Raw genomic sequence first — 25,324 nt, 5'->3', positions numbered from 1 at the left:
CTTCTCCTCCAGAGCATATTGGAAGGCAAGCTCTGCTACCTTATTGACACATGGAGTCACGGTGTTTTTGTCCATTAAAAACATTGTGAAGGAGCTCTTATAAGGCGTCAATATGGTGTTGGTGCAGCCGATGTCATTCAGAAATCTGGCCCACACAGATTGAGCTTGCTCTTTAGGAAAGATGACTGTCTCTTTGGGGACCTTGTCTAACCGAACCAAAGCTTCCTCGGTAAGCCTGGCATAACCATGAAATGGAAATGCCAGACCAGGAGGAAAGAATTCAAAGTCCTCTAGTGGACGAGTGCCAAGACCCTCCAAAGTTAACATTCCGTCTGAGAACGGAGAATGAAGAGCCATACGCCAAGGGTTATTTTTGGCAAACGGCGGGAGCTTAGAGGCATCCGGGATGAGAGAGCTTTGGACTTGCTCCGGAGCACCTTGCTCTAATGCCCCAAGTCTCTGACCGATGTTAGAGAACATCGTGTCCATCTTAGACTGCATTTCTGATACCAACTTGGCCTGCATCTCCGACACGATGCGAAGCATGGCTGATTCGGAAAGGCCCGGGCTAGCAGCCGGAGTGGCGGAATGAACTCCCGGGTCGCGAGACTTAGAGGAGGAGCCAGAAGCCTTAGATGACAGGTTTGTATTCTGCTTAGAACCATGAGAAGCCTTATGAGGCTTATGAGCTTTAGGTAAGGTTCTAGACTTATTCTTGGGGGGAACCGAGTGTGATCGTTGGGACGAATCACGGTCCCCAGAAAAACCATGAAAGGAAGAGCGATCAGATGAAGAAGAAAGAGAGGGGCTGAGGATAGGAATCTCAGCGCCGGAAACACCTGCCTCACTTACCACCCTACCTGTATCTGGATCATCCAATAACATGGGTTCCACGTCAAGGTTCATGGAGGCAACATTGTCTTCTAGATCCCCGGGGGCGTCCGACGGATCCTGCTCTGGATCAATGAACCCCGCTATGGTGGCATCAATGTGGGCAATGATGGGAGCTGCAACATGCCTAGCCACAGCGGCTGAAGACTTGGCGTTGGGGTAAATCAAGGAACAGTAGTCCTCGGAGAGGACGTACGGCCGCTTGGACTTCACGTTCCGGGCAAAACCACCAACCCACACTTTCAGTGTGGCCCGAGCCGCAGACTTTTGCTCCGGGGATGCCTGAAATAATAGTGGGAATTAAAAAGGGAAGACTCCCAGTGGTCCTTCAAGACCATAGATATCTTACTAAATAGTGTGTGTATGTCAAAAAAGGTAAGATAAATAAGAAGGCAACATAGCCAACGGGACTCACCGAGTCAGATCCAAGGGTGGTAACGAGGTCAAAACAGACCACACAGTTATCCGGGTGCCATACCACGACATCCTCCAGCTGCACTCCGCAGAGGGCGTGAGACCGACAGACGGTATGGCCGCAGGGCTGATGTAGAACCGCTGCACAGGCCGTCGTCTGACAATGCACCATCTATAAAAAGAATAGTATATGAGAAACTGTAATTCTCTTAAGTAGGGGCGGGTCCGGAGGACCCGGGCCTAACATAAGCCTAACACAAGATTAGGGCTTAACTGTAATATTCTTAAGTAGGGGCGGGTCCGGAGGACCCGGCCTAAACATAAGTCTAGCTTAAGACTAAAGTATAGCCATCCATTCCGGTCGAGCCGGGAGCATAAAAAGGATGTAACAACAAGAAATTAAGACACATGGTGTCTGATTTCCCGGGGCGAGGCTAAGCCCCGGGCCGGGAAATAAAAGTATCCAAAACCAATTCGTATAGGAACTCCGGGATAGTGATCTGTCATATAATCATTATATATAATCATAGGAACTGTTATAAATTAATAGGGGGACGGAACTGTAGATAAGAACCGCCAACCGAACCCAGAGGGTTTCATATAACATAAACCAGTGTGATAAGTGAATATAAAATAGGGTGCACCGGGATCCAACTCTGTTGACCGGTGGCCAACCAGACTAGACAGAGACGAACCCGCCGGGACACCCGGAGGACAAAGTCCATAAACACTGAACTACCCCCTCTAAAAGGAGGGAAGGCAACGGTCCCCTAGTGGAGGGGGGGAGAGAAGCCTAGCCGCCCACCTAGCGAGAGGGGGAGCATGGGGGAGGATCACGTGATACGGAGCAGCAGGGCTACCAACTGACGATCCCCAACCAGACAGATCAAACGGAGTAATAGCACAATATTCATTATAATAGTAATGGCGTTGATAATATAAAATAAACACATAAAAATTTTTGGGCAAGGCATGCAACATAATAATTAAATCACAAAAGACACACCTGGTGGCTTAAAAAAAAAAAAAAAAAAAAAAAAAAAATAACATTGCCGCCTAGCAACGAAGGTCGGCAGCCATAACGATACGTAAATGATATCGGCCCAAAAAGTGAACCACGAGGGTTCTAAACGCTAAATAATGAATATCCACAATAACAAATAAAATTTAATAATAAAAATAATACATATAGTAACACCGCGAGTGAAACTAAAAGCTCTCAAAACAGGAGTACCAACTGTAAGTGGGATCAAGCAAGATCGATATGAACGAAGAGAATAAACTCCTATAATTCAAATATTAAACGATCTAGGTTGCTCAAAACACAGCAAAACCAAGCTTGGTACTTAACTTAGACGGTGTCTCCAGGGAAACCGACGAAGAAGCCATAATCCAATGAAAATAAGTGTAAAAACGAGAGCACAACAAAAATGCGGGTTACAACACAAGACGTGCTAAAAGGAGTTGGGTTCTGAGCGGATGCAGTGTTAGTAGTACCGAGTGAGGTTGAACGGCTCTCCTCTATTGGGGTTTCTGTCGTGGATGAATCTAAATAGTGCGGGACCTCTGGATTATACGCCCAATTTTATACCGACACCAATAGGTGAGCGAGCTAGTTAACCTAGCACTCCTTTACATTTTTTCTCTGGTATATTTAGCAGTAAATTACCTAAGAATAAGTGCTAAATGGAGCTTATTCACTGGGCGGCACAGGTTCGAGCCCAGAAATAATAATAATAATAATAATAATAATAATGATAATAATAATAATAACAATAATAATTTTAATAACAACAACAATAATAATAGCTTTACGTACGCTATTTTACGCTTTTGTTGTAGGATGTGTGTGTCTCTCTCTCTCTCTCTCTCTCTCACTCTCTCTCTATCTCTCTCTCTCTCTCTCTCTCTCTCTCTCTCTCTCTCTCTCTCTCTCTCTCTCTCTCTCTCTCTCTCTCTCTCTCTCTCTCTCGTACGCTTACTGTATTCGAAAAGTGATTTTTGCAACAAAGAATATTATTGGATGCAGTACTACGTACGTATACATACAAAAGATTCATGGAAAAGAAGCACATCCATTACATTTGTAGTACAGTAGGCAGCCAACAGCAGCCTTACACCCTTCTAATATGGTATGACTGCATCTGATTTGCGTTTCATGTTCGATTTAATTTTACTACGTACTGTATACAGTACTGAATTATCGTATGATCACATTCTCTTTTCGTGTTTTATTTCTTTCTGTGCTTAATTATATGTCATATGTAATGCAATGAACAATCAGTAAGAGCAGATATTACTAATTACAGTATTAATGGAATTACAGGTAACGAAATATCGTATTTGGGGTCTTCAGATATCGCGGTATTTTCGAAATTTCCGGAAAATCCGCGATATGTATATATATATGGGTTATGGAAAAAAACCCTCGAAGTGGTGAATCCGCGATGGTCGAACGGCGAAGTAGCGAGGGTTCACTGTACCTGCAGTGGTTTGAGGTCAGCTGTGCAGAGAACCCAGGATGCTGCTTTCCCCAAGAGAGGGGAGGATGAAGAAAAGAATAAGGGCCAGGCATACGTTTTCATTCATGGAGACTAAAACCGGGTAACATTGCCCTCAACCTTCTGCTACTTGTCCATAAAGGAGCCTGAGGTTTAGACCAGCTGTTATGCAGCCTCCACAGGGCCGATTGAGAATGTATCGAGCCTCCTGTGGGTCACGTCTTGCAGGTAGTGGGCTGTGAAGGTCGTTTGACGCTTCCAAACCCCTGCTTGTAGAACCTGCGTCACTGAGTAGTTTCTCTTGAACGCCAGGGACGTAGCGATACCCCTGACATCATGTGCTCTAGGGCGACGTGATGGAGGAGGGTCTGGATTCAGGGAATGGTGGATGACCCTGCGAATCCACGCTGAGATAGTGTTCTTCGTGACCCTCCTCTTCGTCCTTCCTGTGCTCACAAACAATGCTTGCACTCGAGGACGAACTGCAGCTGTTCTTTTAAGATAGAGCCTCAGACTCCTTACTGGGCACAGTAGGAGATGGTCTGGGTCATCTGTTACAGAACGGAGACTCGAAATCCGGAAGGAGTCGAACCGGGGCTCCGGCACTCCTGGATTTTGAGTCTTAGCTACAAAGTCAGGGACGAACCTGAACGTTACCTCCCCCCATCCCCTTGAATGGGCGATGTCATACGAGAGACCATGAAGTTCGCTGACCAGCTTGGCCGAGGCCAAAGCAAGTAGGAACACCGTCTTCCAAGTCAGGTGGCGATCAGAAGCCTGGCGTAATGGTTCGAACGGAGGTCTCTTAAGAGCCCTGAGGACTCGAACCACGTTCCATGGAGAAGGTCTCACTTCCGACTAAGGGCAGGTAAGTTCATAACTTCGTATGAGTAAAGAAAGTTCTAGCGAGGAGGAAATGTCCATTCCTTTTAGCCCGAAGACAAGATTTAAGGCTGAGCGATAGCCTTTCACTGCCGAGACTCAAAGCCGCATTTCTTCGCGCAAATACACAAGAAACTCCACTATTGCTGGAATAGTGGCATCGAGAGGAGAGATACCCCTTCCACGACACCAACAACAGAAGGCTCTCCACTTCGCCTGTTAGACTCCAGCGGATGACTTTCGCAGGTGTCGAGACATCCTTTCCGCAACTTCTTGCGAAAAGCCTCTCTCTGTGAGGAGATGCTGGATAGTCTCCAGGCGTGAAGCCATAGCGATGCTATAGCTTTGTGGAAGATGTTGGCGTGTGGTTGCTTGAGTAGCTCGTGTCGAGGAGGGAGTTCTCTCAGGAGTTCCGTCATGAGCTGCAGAAGGTCCGGGAACCACTCTGCGTGATGTCATAGCAGAGCTATTAAGGTCATAGACAGGTTGACCGATATTCTGGCCTTGTTGAGCACCCTTCTCATCAGACAGAACGGGGGGAAAGACGTAAACGTCGATGTTGTCCCACCGTTGTTGGAAGGCATCTTGCCAGAGTGCCTTGGGGTCCGGGACTGGGGAGCAGTACAGCATCAACTAGAAATTCAAGGCTGTCGCGAACAGATCCACCGTCGATGAACCCCACAAAGTCAGGACTTTGTTGGCTACTAGATGATCCAAAGACCACTTGGTACTCACTATTTGGGATGCTCTGCTCAGACTGTCAGCGAGCACATTCCTTTTGCTCGGGATGAAGCGAGCTGATATACGTATCGAGTGGATTTCGGTCCATCTCAGTATCTCTACTGCAAGATGGGATAGCTGTTGTGAAAAGGTACCTCCCTGCTTGTTGATGTAAGCCACTACCGTGGTGTGGTCGCTCATCACCACCATGGAGTGACCCGCCAGGTACTGTCGGAACTGTTGAAGAGCCAGATAGACGGCCTTCATCTCTAGCAGGTTTATGTGGAGGCACTTTTCTGATTCTGACCATAGGCCTAAGGTCCTGTGGTTTAGAACACGGGCCCCCCACCCTTCTTTTGAGGCGTCCGAGAACAGCATCAAATCCAGGGGGAGGACGAGAAGAGCCACTCCCTTTCGGAGGTTTTCATCTGTCACCCACCATTGAAGATCCGTCCGTTCCGCAGGACCCATAGGGACCAAAATGTCCGGGGAATCGTGACCTTGATTCCACCGGGACTTGAGACGCCATTGCAGGGATCTCATCCTGAGGCGCCCATTTAGAACTAGACGGGCCAGAGAGGAAAGGTGAACGAGGAGACGTAACCACGATTGGGCTGGGAGTTCTTCTCGTCTGAGGAAAGGATCTGCGACCCTCCTCAGCCTTGCTATGCTGTTGTCTGATGGAAAGGCTTTGTGGAGATTGGTATCCAAGATCATGCCTAGATATACCAGTTGTTGAGATGGAAGCAGAGAGGACTTCTCGAGATTTACCATGATTCCTAGATCTTGGCAAAGTCCCAAAAGCTTGTCTCGGTGTCGAAGAAGGGTCGACTCCGAGTCTGCCAGGATCAGCCAGTCGTCCAGATAACGGAGTAGACGAATGCCGAACCTGTGTGCCCACGAAGAGATCAGGGTGAACACACTGGTGAAAACCTGAGGTGCTGTGGAGAGACCGAAACACAGCACCTTGAACTGGTAGATCTTGTTGTCTAGGCTGAATCTTAAGTACTTCCTTGAAGACAGATGGATTGGGATCTGGAAGTACGCGTCCTTCAGATCCAGTGTACACATGAAGTCTTGTGGTCTCACTGCAAGTCTGACCATGTCTGATGTCTCCATGCTGAACAGAGTTTGTTTGACAAACCTGTTCAGAGCTGAGAGGTCAATGACTGGTCTCCAGCTTCCAGACACCTTCTTTACAAGAAAGAGTCGACTGAAGAAGCCTGGGGACCCGTCGACGACCTCTTGGAGAGCATCCTTCTTTAGCATGATCTCAACTTCTGCTCGTAGGGCTAGCCCCTTTGCTGATCCCATGGCATAGGAGCTCAACGACACTGGATTTTCTGTCAGGGGAGGAAGAGATGTTATGAACGGGACGCGATTTCCTTGACTGATTACAGAAACAGTTCAGGAATCGGCCCCGAGTTGCTGCCACCTGATTGAAAACTTTGTAGGCATCCCCCCACTGGTGGACATGCAGGGGGATTGCCAATCCTAGCGTTTGCGCCCTCGGCCGCTCCCCCTAGTATTCTTGCCTCCCCTGGAGGACTTCTTGCCTCTCTTGTCTTTAACAGGAAAGGGCTGCTGTTTGGACACCGTTGTCTTCGCTGCCGCTGCCGGTTTCGTCGTCTTGGACTGGCAAAGTTGTTGTTGAGGTGCTGGAGGTTTGTAGGGGTTCGATGTGAGAGCCCTTTGGAGGAGAGAATCCTGATTGGATTTCCTCCACCTCTCACTGCCTGTTCCACATCCTTGGGCTCAAACAGGCTCTTTCCCATAAGGGAAGTGTCTGAGCTTGCTGACTTCGACGGTTGAGACCTTCAAATGAAACCTCTCTACCACCGCATCACGTCGTTTCAAGATCGAATTGGCCTACAAGTTCGAGACTTGGTGGGCCAGAAACTCAAAGGTGCGGGTGTGCCCGAGAGGAGGAAGGTCTCCAGGGCCTTCCTAGTTCTTTCCTTGGACAGATCCTCGGATCGCAAAAGGATGCCCAGACCCCCCAACCAGACATCCAGCCACGAAGTAGCCTACATGGCACACTTCGCGACCTTCTCCTGGTTTAGGATCTCTGTCGCCGAGAAAGTCACTTGCCGGCTAGAGTCTATCAAGAGGAACTCCTTTGGTAAACTCTTCCACAGAGTGGTGCAATGGAAGAGCTAAACAAGACTCCTCCATGATCTCAAAATACCTCCTCTGGTGGACACGAGGAGGCGGGAGGAGCTTGTTGCCAGCAGTGGAATGGCTGGAGGAGGCGAGCTCGGAGAGCTGGCCCTCAACCTTATCCCTGGCACTCTTAACCCCTTGGGACCAGGGCAGAGCCGCACTGGCATTAGTGGGTTTCTGAGTCCCAAAGACTCGGTCCAGGACCGTGTCCTTGCCCTCACGAGGAGGAATCTCAGGGTCCGGAAACTTGTTAAGATTCCTCATCAGAGTCAAGACCTGCCAAAAGGCATGCTCTGACTCTTGCTGCTCTCCCCCTGGAGAACCGGCAGCGAAGTCTCCCATCCCCCGTGGGGGGACACGTGGACGTTCTCCGCGGGTCTCGTTGGCTCTGGTTGAATCCTGGAAGAAAACTTTGGGATGGTCTTCGAGTCCTTCGGTTCCCTCCTAGGTGGAATAGAGGACTCCAGCAACGAAGTCTGAGGGCTTTTTTACGCTCCAACACGGGACGATTCTTCTGCTCGAGGTGGGGTTGCGCCCTTTGGTGCGGTGGGAGAAGGTTTCACCTCGGAAGACTCCTGAGGACGGAAAAACCTTGTCCAAAGGGGATGGAGAAAACGTCTGCGGGGGGGAAGGAGCCTTCCTGACGGACTTCTTGGGAGCCAGCTTGACCCGAGGAGAATGAATGATTTAAAGTTTTCAGGCATCCTGACATCTAAGGTAATTGACGCTGGTAACATTTAATTTATGTATACAAAAATAAAAAATGAAACAAAATAAAAAATTAAAGAGTATTCAATTAAAATCATAAAAATTGAATGTCATAAAAGTTAAATATTTTTCAGAAGACCTGCTTCTGAAAGAAATCTAAAAATGCCACTTGCATGGTAGGACACATCATTTCCAAGAATCTTGGCAAGGATGAACCTGCCACCCTCACCTCGAGCCTCAAACAAATATCTATTCCGCAAGTTGTTATAATTGGGGCATTCGGTCAACAAATGCCTTACTGTTAGAGGTACCAAACAGTTGTCACAATACGGTTGGTGTTGGCCCTTCAGCAGAAACTCGTGTGTCAACCGAGTGTGACCAATACGGAGACGACAAAGAGACGTCTCCCATTTTCGGGGCATCATATTACACCTCCAAGGAGATATGTCATTTGTTACTTCCCTCATTTTATTGCCATCTTGACTATCCCATTGCTGTTGCCATTTATTGCAAACCAATTTCTTGATGTCAGGTAAGAAATCATTACAGGGAATGGGATACCTTCTTGGCAGCAACTCGGATGCAGCCTCCTTAGCCAGTGAATCTGCCTTCTCATTCCCACACACACCTACATGTGCTGGAACCCAACAAAATTGAACTGTTATACCTCTCTGTCCAATAAGGAAAAGCCATTCTAAAATCTTTAAAACTAGAGGGTTATTAGAATTAAAAACTTCCATAGCTTGAAGGACACTCCTTGCATCACTAAAAATTGTAAAATTACCCTCCTTCTCCAACGCTATTTTCTCAATAGCGGTTAATATGCCATACAGTTCGGCAGTAAATATGGAAGCGGTCAGAGGAAGTGCACCTCTACAATTAAAACCATTACTATGTACTCCAAATCCAACGCCAGCATCAGATTTGGAGCCATCAGTATAGATAAAAGTTGATCCTCTATGTTCTTTAACATGTTCATTAAAAAGAGACCTGGCTTCTAGGTCTGACATATTCTTCTTATCTCCAATAAAATATTTACAAAAAGATATCTCTGGTAACTTCCATGGAGGCGTTGATGATACCTTGAATGGAAGTACCTTATTTCTAATTATATCCAGACTATTTAAAAATCGTTTCACCCGAAAGCCATAAGGTTGAGGAGATTTTGTGTGCAACTCAAAGTATGATGCGTGTCTTACAAGGCTTGCAGTCTGAAAGGCTAGAGAGCTATGGAGTCTTTGCAATCTAAACCAATACCGAAGAATGGAAGACATTCGGTAAAGGTCTAGAGGTAACTCTCCAGCATCAACAAGGAGACTTGGGATAGGCGAGGTTTTAAAAGCTCCAGTAGATAATCTAATACCTGCATGATGTATCGAGTCTAATATTTTTAACCGGCTTGGGGTGGCTGAAGAATATACCTCACAACCATAACTAATTTTGGAAAAAATCAAGGCCTTGTATAATTTTAAAATAGTATTGCGGTCTGGCCCCCATGATGTATGGGACAATACTTTTAAGATGTTCAGAGCTTCAACACATTTAGCTTTTAGCGTTTTTAGGTGAGAAACCCATGTAAGTCTACAGTCAAATATCAAACCTAAAAATTTGGTTTCCGATACACATGGTATCCGTTGACCTTTAATGTATATATCCGGGTCTGGATGTACTCCCCGGATACGACAAAAATGGACAATGGTAGTTTTACTTGTCGAGAACTTAAATCCATTCATGTCAGCCCACTGGATAATTTTATCAATAGAGAGTTGGACTTTTCTCTCAACCATTGCCATTCTAGTGCCAGCAAATGATATTGAGAGATCATCCACAAATAGTGTTGAGAGAACATCCTGGGGAATGGCTGAGGATATCCCATTAATTGCTAGTGCAAAAAGGGTTACACTCAGCACACTACCCTGAGGAACTCCTCCTTCCTGGCACTTACTCTCTGATAGAGTTTCCCCCACTCTCACTTGAAAAACTCTACATGAAAGAAATGCCTGAATAAATAGTGGCAGCTCTCCTCTCAATCCCAATTCATGAATGGTTTTAAGAATACCATATCTCCATGTGGTATCATATGCCTTTTCAAGGTCAAAAAATACTGTAACATGGTGCTGTTTGGAAGCAAAGGCTTCACAAATAGAAGACTCAAGTCGTATCAACACATCAGTCGTTGAGTGCATTTTTCGGAATCCACATTGAATCGGTGATAAAATACCTTTCTTTTCAAGGTACCATATCAGCCTTGCATTGACCATCTTCTCCATGATTTTACATAAACAAGATGTCAATGCAATAGGACGATAGTTTGATGCTAGAAACTTGTCTTTACCGGGTTTTAAAAAGGCTAAAATAATGGCTAGTTCCCAAACACTTGGGTAGCTATGATCATGCCATATTCTATTAATAATACTTAAAATAAATAGCTTTGTATTAAAATGTACATGTTTAATCATTGCATATGGAATTCCATCGGGTCCAGGGGCTGTATCGTTGCAATGAGCAAGTGCAGAATCAAATTCTCTTTCAGTGAAAGGAGAATTATACGACTCTTCCCTTCTTGTTGCAAAATTTAAAATTTTCTTTTCTTCAGTGCTCCTATACTGGTGACCAGGGGCTCCTTCACACTTGCTGGATACATTTGAAAAATGATTAGCCAGGGCATTGCTAACTTCATTTGCTTCAGTTACATACTGGCCATTCACCTTCAACACTGGTGGTGGGTTGGGGGTGAATTTGCCAGCTATCTTTTTTACTTTCCTCCACACAGAAGATGGTGGTGTTCTACTGTTAATAGAGGAAACAAAAGACATCCATGACTGGCGCCTTGCTTCTTTCATGGCACGACGGAACTGTGCTCTACATTTCTTGTACATATTTAAATTCTCATCAGTTCTGCGTCTACGCAATCGGGTTAGAGATCTTCTTGTGGCTCTGTGGAGTGCAGTTAGTTCTGAAGACCACCACGGGACTGGTCGTCGTTTGAATAACCCTGTTGTTTTGGGAATTGAATTGACTCCTGCTGTATGAAGAGTTCCATACAGTAGGTCTATGGCATCATCAACACTTTCAAACTGTTCTGCTCTCCCTTCGATTTCACTTAGCTCGGAAAATTTAACCCAGTCTGCCTTGTCTAGATTCCAACGTGGCGATCTTTGCAAAGGCGGACCCTTGTTGGTGTTTATAATGATGGTGCATGATCACTAGTATGCCAATCATCTAATGTCCTCCAATCAAAATCAAGAAGGCAGTTAGAGCTTGCAATTGAAAGGTCAATGCATGACAAAGTACCTGTCTGAACATGGTAGTGTGTGGGCTCTCCTGTATTAAGGAGTCCCACATCCTCATTCTCCACAATTGATGAGATAATATTGCCCCTTGTGTTGGCCAAAACATCACCCCATAAAGGATGTCTACCATTCATATCTCCCAGTAAGAGAAAAGGTTGAGGGAGTTGTTGAATGACCTCTGCTAAATCATCATATAAAATATTATCATTTGGAGGTAAGTACAGAGAGCATATTGTATATTTTCTCCCTATATCAATTTGTACAACAACTGCCTGCAGGGTTGTACGTATAGACATGGGTATTTGGGGAACATCTCGACGAATGTACATGAGACTTCCGCCATGGCTCCCTGCTTGTTGATTATATGGTGTTCTATAGCTAACATACTCTCGAGGACTAGGAATGTTGGAATCAAGCATACTTTCCTGTAGACATACAATTATGGGGGAATGCTCATGAATTAGGAGCTTAAGTTCTTCATATTTCGCCCTCAAACCCTGACAGTTCCATTGCAAAATGGAGGAGAAAACTATGGATTATTTCTGGAAGACATCTTGGATGAGGTCTTCCCATTAGAAGTTTTTAATGTAACATTATTACCAGTAGGTTTCTTCAGAGGTGGTCTTGTTATGTTGGGTTTAACGTTGGTGATTTTCTTTGTATTCTTTTTATCTATTTGTTGAGGTGGATGGTGGACCTCAACTTGAATTTCTGATTTATTCAGTCCATCTTCTGGTTCATTAGAAACATCAACAGACAAAACATCAAATCTATTTGATGTCATAACCTTAACGTTTCTAATGGAGGGTGGAGAGAGAGATGGAGGTCTCTCTCTTTTGCGATTAATAGATGGTGGGATTCGAGGTTTTTGCACCTTTCCCACAACAGGTGCATCAGGTAAGTTAGTCTTAAGTGGAACCTCCATCAGATCAGGCAAGGACATGGCCTGAGAGAGGTTTGTATTACTTTTTGTAATGGCGGCTGAAGGCTGTACAGCAATGGGCAATGACCTAGTGTTAATACACCGTGGTAAAGCCTCAGGAGGTGATATGGTTACCTCGTTATTTGACATTTTGTCAGATAGTATACTTTTTTTTGAGCTATTGGCAGTGCTAGGTTGGTTTGATTTTAATGCCTTAGCATATGTATTTGATTTATTTAAGTGTCTTTTGGCATGGGTCACACTTATGTGTTCTAAGTTTGATTTGTTGAGGGCAGCTTCCTCCAACTTATATAGCTCGCAGATCTTGTCTGTGGATTTGTGATTCGAGCTGCAATTTAAACACCTGGCTCCAAGTGCACTCTCTCCATGGTAAGATTTGGAGCAAATACCACACATCTTCTCATTTTTGCAAACTTTGGACGGGTGCCCAAATTTAAAACAATTAAAGTATTGCAATGGCTTCTGCTTGAAGGGTCTTACTTTAATCCTTTCGTTCTCGATAATAATATGAAAAGATACATCAGCATCCTGGAATGTAAGGATTATCATTGATGTACCTGGGACTTTATGAACTTTCCAAATATTTAATGGACACATGGCCAGTATCTCCTCCTCTGTAAAATCATATAGATCTCTGTTAAAAACTACGCCCCTTCCGTGGCTAAAATTTAGGTGGGGTTTGACATCTAACTTAATGTCATCATTATTTATTTTCATATTGGACAATATTACCGACTGTGTACTGGATTTGGCATGGATAAGGAAACTATTTTCTCCGAAACGAGATATATCGCCTGGTGCAATAGTTCCTACTTTTTTCTGAATCAATTTGCATATTTTAAAATAATTCCCTGTAACCCCCTTTGATTCAGCTATAAGCCACATCGGTGGTTTTGGATTTCTCTGGGAGGGCATGACTAAATCTGCGCCTTTTTCCAACCAATCGGCAGGCCTGTACACATCTAAATCTTTTGGTACCTTATCGCAGAGAGCAGCCGCGACATTCAAGTTATTAATTTTAATATTATTCAAATTACTTATTGCACTAAATGCTTCGTCATAACTACTATAAGATATCCATGAATCCCAAGTTTCAGCTTCAAGTTTCATCCTTATTTCTTTTATGCATCCATAGCATTCAAATGCTTTACATAGATCATCATAATTTGTTTCTATTGAAATTTGTGTAACATGGAGGATTCGAAGTTTCCTCGTGTTACCCAAATTACTCGATTTAGAAATATCAGTAGAATGGTCCTTTCCCGTTCCGAGGTCATCAACAGAGCTATCCCTTATCACATTAGCAGAGGTCGTCAACAGTGCCGGGGGAGAGTCAGCGTATCCAGGGGATGGGGGTTCGTTCCTTAAGGAATCCATTATACTAAAGAGAGGGAAAAAGAGTTAGTTTGATGTACCTGCTCGAGAATGTTAGGCCATCACGCGTCGGAAAGGAAATTTGCACTCTCCACTATCGGCACAATGAGAGTATACTTCCCAGATGGTCCACTCCATACCCTACCCGAAGGATAGCATCAAAACAGATATAGAGGCACAGGTGTAAGCTGAACCCGCCTGTTAGGACTGAGACCAAGAAATTATGGAATCATCCTCCCCATATCTATAATGACGGGCTTCCGGCCAAAAGCCGAGAGTCCTACCCCAAGCATTGGATCCCCTGGATTCCGAAGACCCAACACTTGAGAATAGTTCCGCCAAAAAGGTCCAAACCATCTTCGGGATGGCTGAAATCATCCAATACTCTCACATATAGCTTTGAATGCAAACACCTCCCAACCGTGATACCTCCTCCCACTCATCAAAGCAGGCAGCAATAAAGGATGTATGAACATCCCCGCCGGGGCTACAATGGATGTAAAAACATCCAAGCCATAGGAGAAAAGAAAAAAAATAAATAAATAAATATATATGTACATAATATATACACACATATAATGAGGGAAATTTTTCTCATAGAGTTTGGAAAGCAAGACTAAAGAAAGTTTGTGAAATTAGGATAAAGTCGAAGTAGTATTGAGAAAAAGAAAAAGGTAAAAGAGAGAAATTTAGATTCGAACTGGGGGAGCAATTTCCCCAAGTTCGAGAGCCCTCTTGCCCGTCACCAAGTTTCAGCACGGAAATGAAATGCCGTGCTGAAGCTTAATGACTTCATCAAGGCATTCTCTCATTAAGAGGGACCCGAGGAGAAGTCATCACGATCTCTACTCCTCTCTTCCTCTTCAGTGGGGTCGGAGCTGCCCTTGGTTTGGGGCCCAAATCAGAGAAGGCAGGCTTAACAGCCTGGACGACAGCTCTGATAAGGGACTCAAACCATGGCTGCTTACTGACAGACGCAGTGTCAGAGACTCCCTCTGGAGGGAAGGGAATCGGGCGATCCTTTGGCGTAGAGACTACAACATGGCCTGCCTGGTAAGAAAGGGAAGAAGATGGGTGCCTGGACCTATCTGAAGATCTCCCCTCCTCCTGTGAGCGCGCTGGCTTGCGCTTGCGGGGGGGGGGGGGAAACATGAAGACAACCTGGCTGCTCTCGTTCCTGACAACTCGTTCGGTAGCTCGCATTGTGAAACCAAGTGGGAATCGCGCTTGGGCTCGCACTGGCGCTCGCGCGAGGGAATAATCCCAGGTTCGCGCGCGGGCGAACGTGAGTGCGCGCGCGGAGATGAAGGCGCGGGAGCGCGTGGGCAAGGGCGCGCAGGCGAGCAATGGCGCGCAGGCGAGCGATGGCGCGCAGGCGAGCGATGGCGCGCAGGCGAGCGAAGGCACGCAGGCGAGCGATGACGCGCAGGGCGTGCAAGTGTGCGACTGCGCACAGGTGACGATGCGCGTGGGCGCGTAGGTGATCTACGGCGAGCAGGCTCGTGGGCGCGATTGCATGCTGGGGAGTGATGGCGCGCAGAAGATGGTGCGCGCAGGAGATTGATGGCGCGCAGGTGCGCGGTCAGGTGAAGACAGAGGCCGCGCAGAAGGACCAGCAAGCGTGGAAGCGCAAGGAGGAGACTGCTCGTGGGCGCGCAGGATCTCGGAAGCCTCTGGAAGGGCGTACGGTAGGGACTGGTACCTGTGCGCGCGATGGTGCGCAGGTGAGGGCTGATAGGTGGGCGAGTTCCGAGGGCTCGCAGGAGATGGCTAGCGAGAAGGCGAGGGGCGAGTCTTCTTTCCTGTGCTCAGATCCGGAGATCGAGGGCGCGCAGGCGAGCAATGGCGTGTAGGTGCGCGCTGGCGAGCAGGAGGAGAGCGCTGGAAAGCTGGAGATTGTGGGCGATTAGGAGATCGCTGGCGTGCAGGAGATCGCTGGCGCACAGGTGCGCGCTGGCGCGCAGGTGAGCACTGACGAGCAGGAGGAGATCGGTGAGAGCGCTGGCGCGTCGACTCTGCAGCAGGAGGTCGCTGGCACGTTGTCCCTGGCATAGGATGTCTCCGTGTCGTTGTCTCAGGAACAGGCGAGCGCTTGCGTGCAATTGCGCAGGAGAGCGTGGGCGCACAGGGGATACCTGGCACTTAAGGGACTTGCCCACATTGTGAGCAAGCCCCTTTTGCCCGGAAGGGACCGGTGCCCGTTAGAAAACGGGGTGCGTGGGCGCCCACAGCGCGTCAGCTGCCAGGAACGGAGAAGGAAGGTCCGCAGGTCTGGCAGGCGGAGGAGATCGCGAACGATCTGCAGAGGGGTCCAGTGATGCAGCTGCAACGGTCAAAGCACGGTGAGGAGGATCCTCTGCGGGGGACTGCGAAGGCGAGGAGCCAAAAAGGCGCCTCCTAACTCCCTTGTGGGGAGAAGGAAGGCCTCTACAGCGAAGAGGAAGACGAGCCTTGTGTCGGATACGTCCTCTGGGGGCATCAGGAACACCATCGTCAGTCCTCCGAAGAGGAGTCTCTGTTAGTGAACTCCCCCGAGGGGGAGAAACACCTGCAGGAGAGACCTTTGGACTTGACCCCTCCCTCAAAGGATGTTCGGAGGGGGGAACCAAGCCTTCAGCAACATCAGCACCCAAGGTAGAAGTTTGACCCCACTCGCCGGAAGCCTCTGCCACAACAACGTCGACGATAGACAGAGGGTCAACCTCCACTATCACCGGCGACTGTTTGAAAGCTGCTCCCAACTGGATAAAGTCAAACAGGGCTTCCCTGGAGGGCGAACCCTTAAGCCTCAAGGAAGCACAAAGCTGCAATAAATCATCATTAGCAACATTCATAGATAAATCCTCCCCCGGAGGAGGAGGAGGAGCTGCCTCGCTATGGGAGGCAACTCCCTCTCCTGAACCCCGAGGTCGGTCAACACAAGTACGGCCTAAGCTACCGCTCGACAGCCTCTCGGGAGAGATCGATCGAGTGGGAGCTTCGGAGGAGGTTCGGACAACGAAAGAAGAGTCCTTGGAGATTTCCTTCTTCAAGGAGATACTTGAAGGAGAAAGATCCCGCTTGGACTTCTTCTTTCGGCGCCGGGAAAATCTCTCCCACTGGGAGGTAGACCACTCCCTACACTCACAACAAACTTTATCCTTATCACACCGTTGGCACCTGCAGAACGGACACAAGGTGTGAGGTCCGTCTCGACCGCCGACATATATGTCCCACAAGGGCGGTCTGGTAATCCGGGGCATTTCCGCATGATAAAGAGAGAGGCCAACTTCCAAACACACAACTGAAAGAAAAAAGCAAAAAAGATTAAGGCTGTCAATACTCGAGGGTGAGAGCGGACATGTCTGTTCATCACCCGAGCCAGAAGCAAAGTGAACTCGTTCACCGGTGTGTGAGGGGGGAGGGGTAGCTAGCCTCTCCTCCCCTACCCCCTCGCTAGTTAGCGAGGGGGTAGTAAACCCTCGTTAAAAATTTAATGGCTCGTCATTTCAGCTACGCTGAAAGTAATACCCTATTTAAATAGCGTGGTTTGTATTTCGGTTACGGAACAAAATGAGATTTAAAAATTCTTCGCCTACGAGGGGAAAAAACTCAACCCCTAGACAGGCGAGATTACCCTGAGAGAAACTGTCAGCAAAGAGGTCTTCCTCCCGATTAACTCGTAGGGGCAACCGACATCAACATTGAAACAGAGGAGAAAAGAAGACTCCCCTGAGATGGAGGCCAGGCCGCTACAGTCGGAGCAGGGGAGGCCACCAACCTACTATTGTCCGACGTTAAAGGGGGGAAAAGATCAAAGAGAAGGTTTCTCTGTCCTTGAGGAACACTACACGCGCTACCAATAAAAAAAAGGGATTTTGACGAAGGAAAAATCTATTTCTGGGAAGAGGCCTGTGACGCCCGGTGAGAAAGGTCCTTCCTTATACCTTTCCTAATATAAATCTTCCAAATATACTAGAGAAAGATAAAAGCATGGAATGCAGAGGTTACAACCCTCGCGCGAACACCTTGTAGGTGTCGTGTATTAAACAAAGGCGTGTGTAAACCACTATTCACAGGTTGTCTTCCATTTAGATAATCCCTTCATCAATGGGGAGGGCCGTGACAGGCCCTAGATAACATGATTGAACTCCCCAACGACACCTACCACGCGCGCCCTCTAGGACATCCTTCTGCAAGAACATATGGCTTGGCAAGGAAAAAAGAGGGGTGGGGTCCGTATCAAATAACCGGGAAGGGTTTCACCGGGCGTCACAGGCCTCTTCCCAGAAATAGATTTTTCCTTCGTCAAAATCCCTTTTCTGGGGCGGCCTGTGACGGCCGGTGAGAATGTACCAGAGAATGCCTTCCAGGCCCAATAAATTAATAACATAATAAGGAGAAAACAAACACCATGTAAGGCAATAATATAATACTGTAAGTAAACATAAATCATAAACTAGCCATAGGCATAGGGGATGTAATGCTAAAATAATATGAGGACCAGGGATCACCTGAGTGTCCCGTCGTGAAAGGTATCAACCTTACATGTCTAAGCATATCTAAACTTTACAGGAATGGTAATTACAATAACATTTAAATCATAACAATTAAACATGGCAAAATAACTTAGGGCTAACGAACCACCCAGGAGAGTGGCGACGTGGTGTGAGAGGTGGTCAGGAGGGAGGAGAGAAGAGATGGAATAAAGAAATAATCAGAGATTAATGGGGGGAGATAAGACTCCCCGCTGCAACCGTAGGGTATTTAAGGGCCTGTAAGTTCTTTAGATAGTGGCGTTTGAAAACCATAGGAGATTTCCAACCCGTGTATTTTTTAAGGTCATCAAAGTCCATGTTCTGGAAGTAATTGATAGAGGTAGCTATTGACCGTATATCATGAGCATGGGGAAATGATTCCGGGTTAGCATGTTTAATGAAGTAGAGGATTTGTTGTCTGATACCTTGAATGGTCAAAGTACCACCTTGTTCCCTGATAAATAAGGGGCCAGACGAGCGGGTGGCAGATCTAGCTAAAAAGGTCCTGAGAGTAGTGACTGGACACAGCGAAGGATCCTGGGGAAGAGAGATGATCTTCCAAGGGGACCACCTATTTTGCGGGTCCTCATTTTTAGCTAGGAAAGCTCTGTCTGGGGTAAGCAGTACTTCGCCTGTAGGGAGGAAATCTATGTTTTCCGGGTTACGTGAGAGCACTGCTAGTTCTGAGATTCTAGCACCTGAGGCCATAGCTGATAGAAATAACGTCTTCCTAAGCAGAGTGATATAAGAGCAGGACTCGTTGTCAGTGTCCGACGCGAGTTTGAGGACATTGTTCAGAGACCAAGAGACTTTTTGCGGCCGATCCAACGGCCGAAGCCTAGCACATGCTTTTGGAATAGATGAGAAATAGGAATCAGCTAGATTAATGTTAAACCCAACCAGGAATATCTTCTTCAAAGCTGACTTGATGGTAGTTATAGTGCTAGCTGCCAAGCCCTTGTCAAATAAGAACCTAAAGAACGAGATGGCTAAATTCGGAGTCATACGAGTGTGGTCTGAATTCTTTAGGAAACCTGCTAATTTCTTAACAGCCGAATCATATTGACGAATTGTCGAGTCCCTTTTGTCCGCTTCGATGAAGAGAACGTTTTCCGGGTCAATGTTTGCGTCTTTATGAGCTGCAAACTTCATGAAGTCCACAAAGTTAGGGTTTTGGCTATCCTTGAGGAATCTGACACAGTCTGTGTTTGAATTACTTGGGTTAGTTTGGGGAATGGAATCCGGAAGGGTCGGAGTTTCAGCTCGAGGAGGAGAGGAAACCAACTGCTCTTTGGCCAGTGAGGTGCTACTAAGGCCACTGTCCCCCGGAAGGAGCGTAGTTTGTGCAATACTTTCATTAGAAGATTCACTGGTGGAAATAGGTAAATCTTCCTCAAATGGTTCCAATCCAGGGTTAATGCGTCTATGGCATAAGCCTGAGGGTCCATGTTTGGTGTCACATAACAAGGAAGTTTGTGATTCATCTGAGTTGCGAATAGATCTACCTGAAGGCCCGGAACCAGCCTGAGTATCCACCGGAATGAAATTATGTCCAGAGACCATTCTGATTCCAGTGGTTTCGTCCTGGATAGTGAGTCCGCTATCACATTCTGGACTCCCGCTAGGTGGGTTGCTGACAGGAACCAGTTCTTTTCTGCTGCCAAGGTGAAGATAGTGACCAGGATCTGATTCAGGTTGGGCGACTTGGATCCTCCTCTGTTGATGCAGTGTACTACGGCTGTGCTGTCTGACACTACTCTGATGTGGGTCGACCTCGGAGGAGAGAGCCTCTTCAGGGTCAAGAACACTGCCATGGCTTCGAGAACATTGATGTGGAAGTGTTTCATGGCGGGTGACCAAGAGCCCTGAAACATCTGACGTTCGTAGTAACCCCCCCATCCACTCAGAGACGCGTCTGTATGAATTGTCACTTGTGGGGGTGGGAATTGAAGAGGAACCGATTTGGAAAGGTTCTTCGGTTCGGACCATGGCTGTAATCTCATTTTCAAGACAGAGGGGATTTTCGAGACCTTGTCTCTTAAAGGTACTGTGGCTCTCTTTCTCCAAACTCGATTGATGTCTTTGAGTTTGGCTTTCAATAGGCGATCTGTTACTGAGGCGAATTGAAGAAGGCCGAGGATTCTTTCTAAGGCTCTTCTGGACACCTGCCTGTGTTTTAGAAAATTCTTGACCTTGGAAGCTATTTCTCTTACCTTTTTGGGAGGTAGAACCAGCTTGTGCCGTGCAAGGTCCCACTGTATGCCTAACCATTCGAAGCGGTCTGATGGAAGTAGGCGGGATTTTTGGAGATTGACCCGAAATCCCAGGTTGGCGAGAAAACGAAGTACTTTCTTCGTAGCTCTGTTGCACTCCAGGGCTGACCGAGCCCAAATAAGCCAATCGTCCAGATAAGCAACGATCTGAATCCCTTGGTTCCTGAGTTGTTCTAGCACTGTCTCTCCCAGTTTCGTGAATATCCTGGGTGCAATGTTGAGGCCGAAGGGCATGACTTTGAATGCAAAGGCTTTCCTGCCTAGACGGAAACCTAGGTAAGGAGAGAAGTTTCGAGCTATTGGTACGTGATAATAGGCGTCGGTAAGATCGATAGAGGTGGTGACGGCCCCACGGGGAAGCAGGGTACGTACCTGAGAGATGGTCAACATCCGGAACTTGTCGCAGAGGATGTAAGAATTTAGCTTTGACAAGTCCAGGACCACTCTCAATGCCGACGAGCCTTTCTTCGGAACTGTGAACAGGCGGCCTTGGAACTTCAGCGATCGAACCCGTTTGATTGCTTTTTTTCTGTAGTAACTCGGTGGTGTACTCTCTCAGAATGGTTGTGGGTCTCTGGAAGAAGGTCACTGGTGGAGGAGGAGAACCTTGTGACCATTTCCACCCCAAGCCTTTGGAGACTATGCTGTGAGCCCACGGACTGAAGGTCCAACGGTCTCGAAAGTGGTAAAGTCTCCCCCCTACCGGAACTATATCATTGCGAGGGAGTGAATCTAGGTTCTTTCCCTCCTCGAGAACCCCTTGTCCTAGGTCCGCCTCGTTGACGGAACTGTCCTCTAGCCCTGTAGCTACCTCTCTGGTGTCCACGAAAGGGACCTGAGGGTCCGTAGCTAGGGTTGTATGCGGGTGAGGGCATCCAAACGGGGTTGGGTTGGGTACCTGGGGGAGCAGTGAGGTAGACCACCTGTTGAGGGTGTTTCGGCTGTAGAGGAGACGAAGCAGTGGGAGACTGTGAAGACGAGTGGGCAATCGGCGATTGTTGGTAGTGACCTCGGCTCGTCTTGTAAGGGGCAAACCTCTGTTTCTTCCTGAAGAAGGTTTGTTTTTGACCTTCAACCCTCTTTTTGGCAGTGAGGCCCCACCTCACTTGCAAATTTTGATTTGCTCTCGCAGCGTCTTGTAGTACCTTGTTCACCTCCTCCTGAGGAAAAAGGTTCTTACCCCAGCAGGGGGAAGCTATCAGCCTATTCGGTTCATGCCTGATCGTGGCCTCAGAAAGAACGTGCTTCCTGCAACTAACCCGAGCCGAACAAAACTCGTGTAAGTCGATTTGGAAGGACAGAGACAGGTTCTTTGTGAATACCCGGAACATGGTCTCGGTCGGATAAAGTGAGGTTAGGGACTCCACGGAGGTAATGGAGTGGAGAGACCTAGCCAACCTATTCCGTGCCTCAAACTCAGTCTTGAGAAGAATATCTGGTAATTTAGGAAGCTTCTCGGAGAACAGATTAGAGGCACAGTCTGGGTCTAACTTCCCTACTGTGAAAGTAGCGGGGGCATCATCCCAGATAGTAACGGTACTCGGAATGAGCATGGAGGTGGGATCGGTCTCTTTAAGAGCCGGCATGGCAGAACCTTCTTTGATAGCCTGAAAAGTAAGAGCTGCCACTTTATCTGTAATAGGCAAGGTAATACCTGGAGAAGCTGTAAATATGGTGTAGGCTCCTTTGTGTGGGGTGAGCTTGGAATTAGTGCAACCCCAGTCTGACAACGTCCTGGCCCAGAAAGATTGGGCCTGCTCTTTAGGGAATATTACCGTTTCCTTCGGTACCTTGTCTAACCTAACCAAGGCATGTTCTTTCAATCGGACGAAGCCGTTGAATGGGAATTCTAGTCCCGGAGGGTAAAATTCTAAGTCCTCTAGAGGACGGGTGCCTATGCCCTCTAGAGTTATGGCACCATCAATATATGGAGCATGTAAGGCAAACCTCCAAGGGTTGTTTTTCTCGAAGGGAGGTAACTTCGATGCGTCCGGGGCTGAAGGAGGGGGCATCTGAGTTCCGGAACGGATGAGACTTGCCACCATATCTTTGAGCTCCGTCATAGCTCCTCGGTCTGCCCTAGACTGTTGAAGATATTGTTGTATCTGTTCTTTCACAATATCCCTGACCATGGCGGCGGATAAAGGGGGCCCCCGAGCCTGATCCTCTAACGAAGCCCTGGACTTAGTAGACTTTGACTTCTTAGGAGTCACGGTTTTAGGTATAGCAATATGAACATCAGGATCCTTTGAGGGTCCCGGAACCGGTGACACTGATAATGGCAAAGCTGAAGGCTTAAAGGTACGTAGTGGCTTCACCTTGGGTCGTACAGGAATGGAGGGACCTCGAGGAGAAGCCGTAGGTTTATCAAAGCCGTGAAAGGAAGTAGTAGAGGAAGGAGTGTGGGGTGAAAGGGGGTCCACCAACTCAACACCACCTACCTGCTCATCCATGGGTTCCTCGTCCAGACCTAGGTAGGGCTCGGCCTCCGTCACTAAAACCTCTTCCTCAGTTAGAATGGTTTCTCTAATCACTTCAATTAACGGGGCCGCTGTCTCCGGTGGAACTGCTGCAGTAGTAGAGCCTGGGAATAGGCGAGAAGCCATGTCTCCATCAAGGAGATAGGGTGCGCCAGCAGGCGCATTCCTCCCAAACCCTGACACCCAAGGCCGGAGAGTAGCTCTCGCCTCCCTGAGAGATTCATCATCAGCCTGAAAGAGGAGAGAGGGAATTAATGATGAAGCCAAAACTGAAGTCAATATATAAAGAGCAATTAATTCTTCGCAAAGGATATTAACAGGGACACTAGAACCAACTTACCTCCTCGCTCAGGAGTAGGGCTGACAGCTCATAGCAGAGCATGCATGCCTCCGGAAACCATATCGTATAGGGGGCTTGTCCCGGTTCCCGAGAGAAGGATATGGCGCAATGGGCATGGGCCCGGCATAGATCATGGCCCATGGGATCAGTAAAGGCAGCGGAGCAGCCCCTGGCAGTGCAGCGGACTTTCTGTAAAAAGAAAGAAGACATAAGTCTGGATGTTCCTTGAGATTCTTGTCATTGACTTATGAATCAGAAACACTTAAATCTTAATTAATGTGTGAGTATGGTAGTAGCTAACACCTTAATAAAATAAGAAATTATAATAGAAACCAGTAACCACGTAGCATGAATCTCTAAACTTCATCGGTATCACACTGTTAACTCCGGTTCTGGACTCCTGCTTGATCTCTGTTTTTACCGGAGGTCCGGTAGCAAAGGCCCGTCATCGTGATATCGTGACCGTCTCCGGTACGATAACATTAACCTCAATGAATGAGTTATCTCCAGTGAAGCCGGAGATACGATGAAAACGGGGGCCTTAACGGTGTAATTGTGATCAAACATGACAAAGGTTCGTGTGTAAAAGGCTTCAGCCGGAGTCCGAGTGCCGGATCTCACCGTTGCACTCCAAAAATCTGCTCCGGAACGATAACTAGTTCTCACCCAATGAGTATCCATTATAGCGGAGCATAACTCAAGGCGGAGCTAAGCATAACTCAAGGCGGAGCTAAGGGTGTCGGTATAAAATGACCCCAATTAATGACTCATACACTAACGTACCTAATAATAGTGTTAGCTATATTAACAGTAACCACATCAATAAATCGTTTATAATATTAAACGTACTATCATCAATTCTGATACTGAGAGGAGGCCTGAATAACCCGTGATCGTATAAAAACGGAGAACGGGAAATTCACCTCTCTTACTCAAAGAAAACGAGAGAAAGGATAACTCATACCTGTAGAACAGGAAACGAGCACTCTATGCTTTCGCTCTCAAGGTTACATATTAAAAATTAACATCACACAATAAATAAGAAAATTAATAAAATTGATTGCTTTTCTTAGTAATAGTAATAACGAAGAATAACGACAACGTAACAAATAAACAAGGATATAGTCTAAAACGAACCCTCCAGGAGGGTACAAATTAACAGACTAAATCGCTAAGCTTTAAATCGTTACTATGCTTTAAAACGCTATCTTAAATCGCTATTCTTCGTAGGTCCAAATTGGACTTGCAAGCAAATAAATACCATAGTAAAAATTAATAATAATTAATGATAACATAAAAGGCTATAAAACGTAAGTGATATAACCTAGCTGACAGAGTACCAGATGGGCAAAAATAACTAGAAAATTTACCGAAGCGAACATACCCAAAATGGCTGCCGATACCTCGGCAGGACAATCGCTTCCAAAACTAAAAACCACCATAATGGAAATAGAACAAATGCCCGGTACTGCCAAAAGCTGCCAAAACAAACTATGGTACTTAACATTGGTAAGGGTGAAGTAACAACGTCAGTCATGTTGAAATAACGAGAAATTCTTCGAAAAAACACTGTGCCCAAAAAAACTATGCTTGCTGCAAGTCCAATTACAGAAGGATGTCCTAGAGGGCGCGCGTGGTAGGTGTCGTTGGGGAGTTCAATCATGTTATCTAGGGCCTGTCACGGCCCTCCCCATTGATGAAGGGATTATCTAAATGGAAGACAACCTGTGAATAGTGGTTTACACACGCCTTTGTTTAATACACGACACCTACAAGGTGTTCGCGCGAGGGTTGTAACCTCTGCATTCCATGCTTTTATCTTTCT

The 25,324-nt window shown here is 46.9% G+C and overlaps 1 protein-coding gene and 1 long non-coding RNA gene across 2 annotated transcripts in view; both read right to left on the bottom strand.

Annotated features, from left to right (window-relative positions):
* Nucleotides 1-25,324, bottom strand: part of LOC137641336 (uncharacterized) — a 386,962-nt gene that overhangs the window by 36,505 nt on the left and 325,133 nt on the right. The window lies entirely within an intron of this gene.
* LOC137646373 (uncharacterized) lies at nt 21,387-24,080 on the bottom strand. Its single transcript, XM_068379479.1, has 2 exons — nt 23,500-24,080; nt 21,387-23,390 (listed from the first exon to the last, which is right to left on the bottom strand). Exons 1-2 carry the CDS (start codon nt 23,707-23,709, stop codon nt 21,393-21,395), a joined length of 2,208 nt encoding a protein of 735 aa, XP_068235580.1. The 5' UTR covers nt 23,710-24,080; the 3' UTR covers nt 21,387-21,392.

The sequence above is a fragment of the Palaemon carinicauda genome, chromosome 1 (assembly GCF_036898095.1).
Source record: "Palaemon carinicauda isolate YSFRI2023 chromosome 1, ASM3689809v2, whole genome shotgun sequence".
Taxonomy (NCBI): Eukaryota; Metazoa; Arthropoda; class Malacostraca; order Decapoda; family Palaemonidae; genus Palaemon; species Palaemon carinicauda.
Note: the sequence above shows the minus strand (reverse complement) of the source record. Positions and strands in the feature narration are given on the sequence as shown.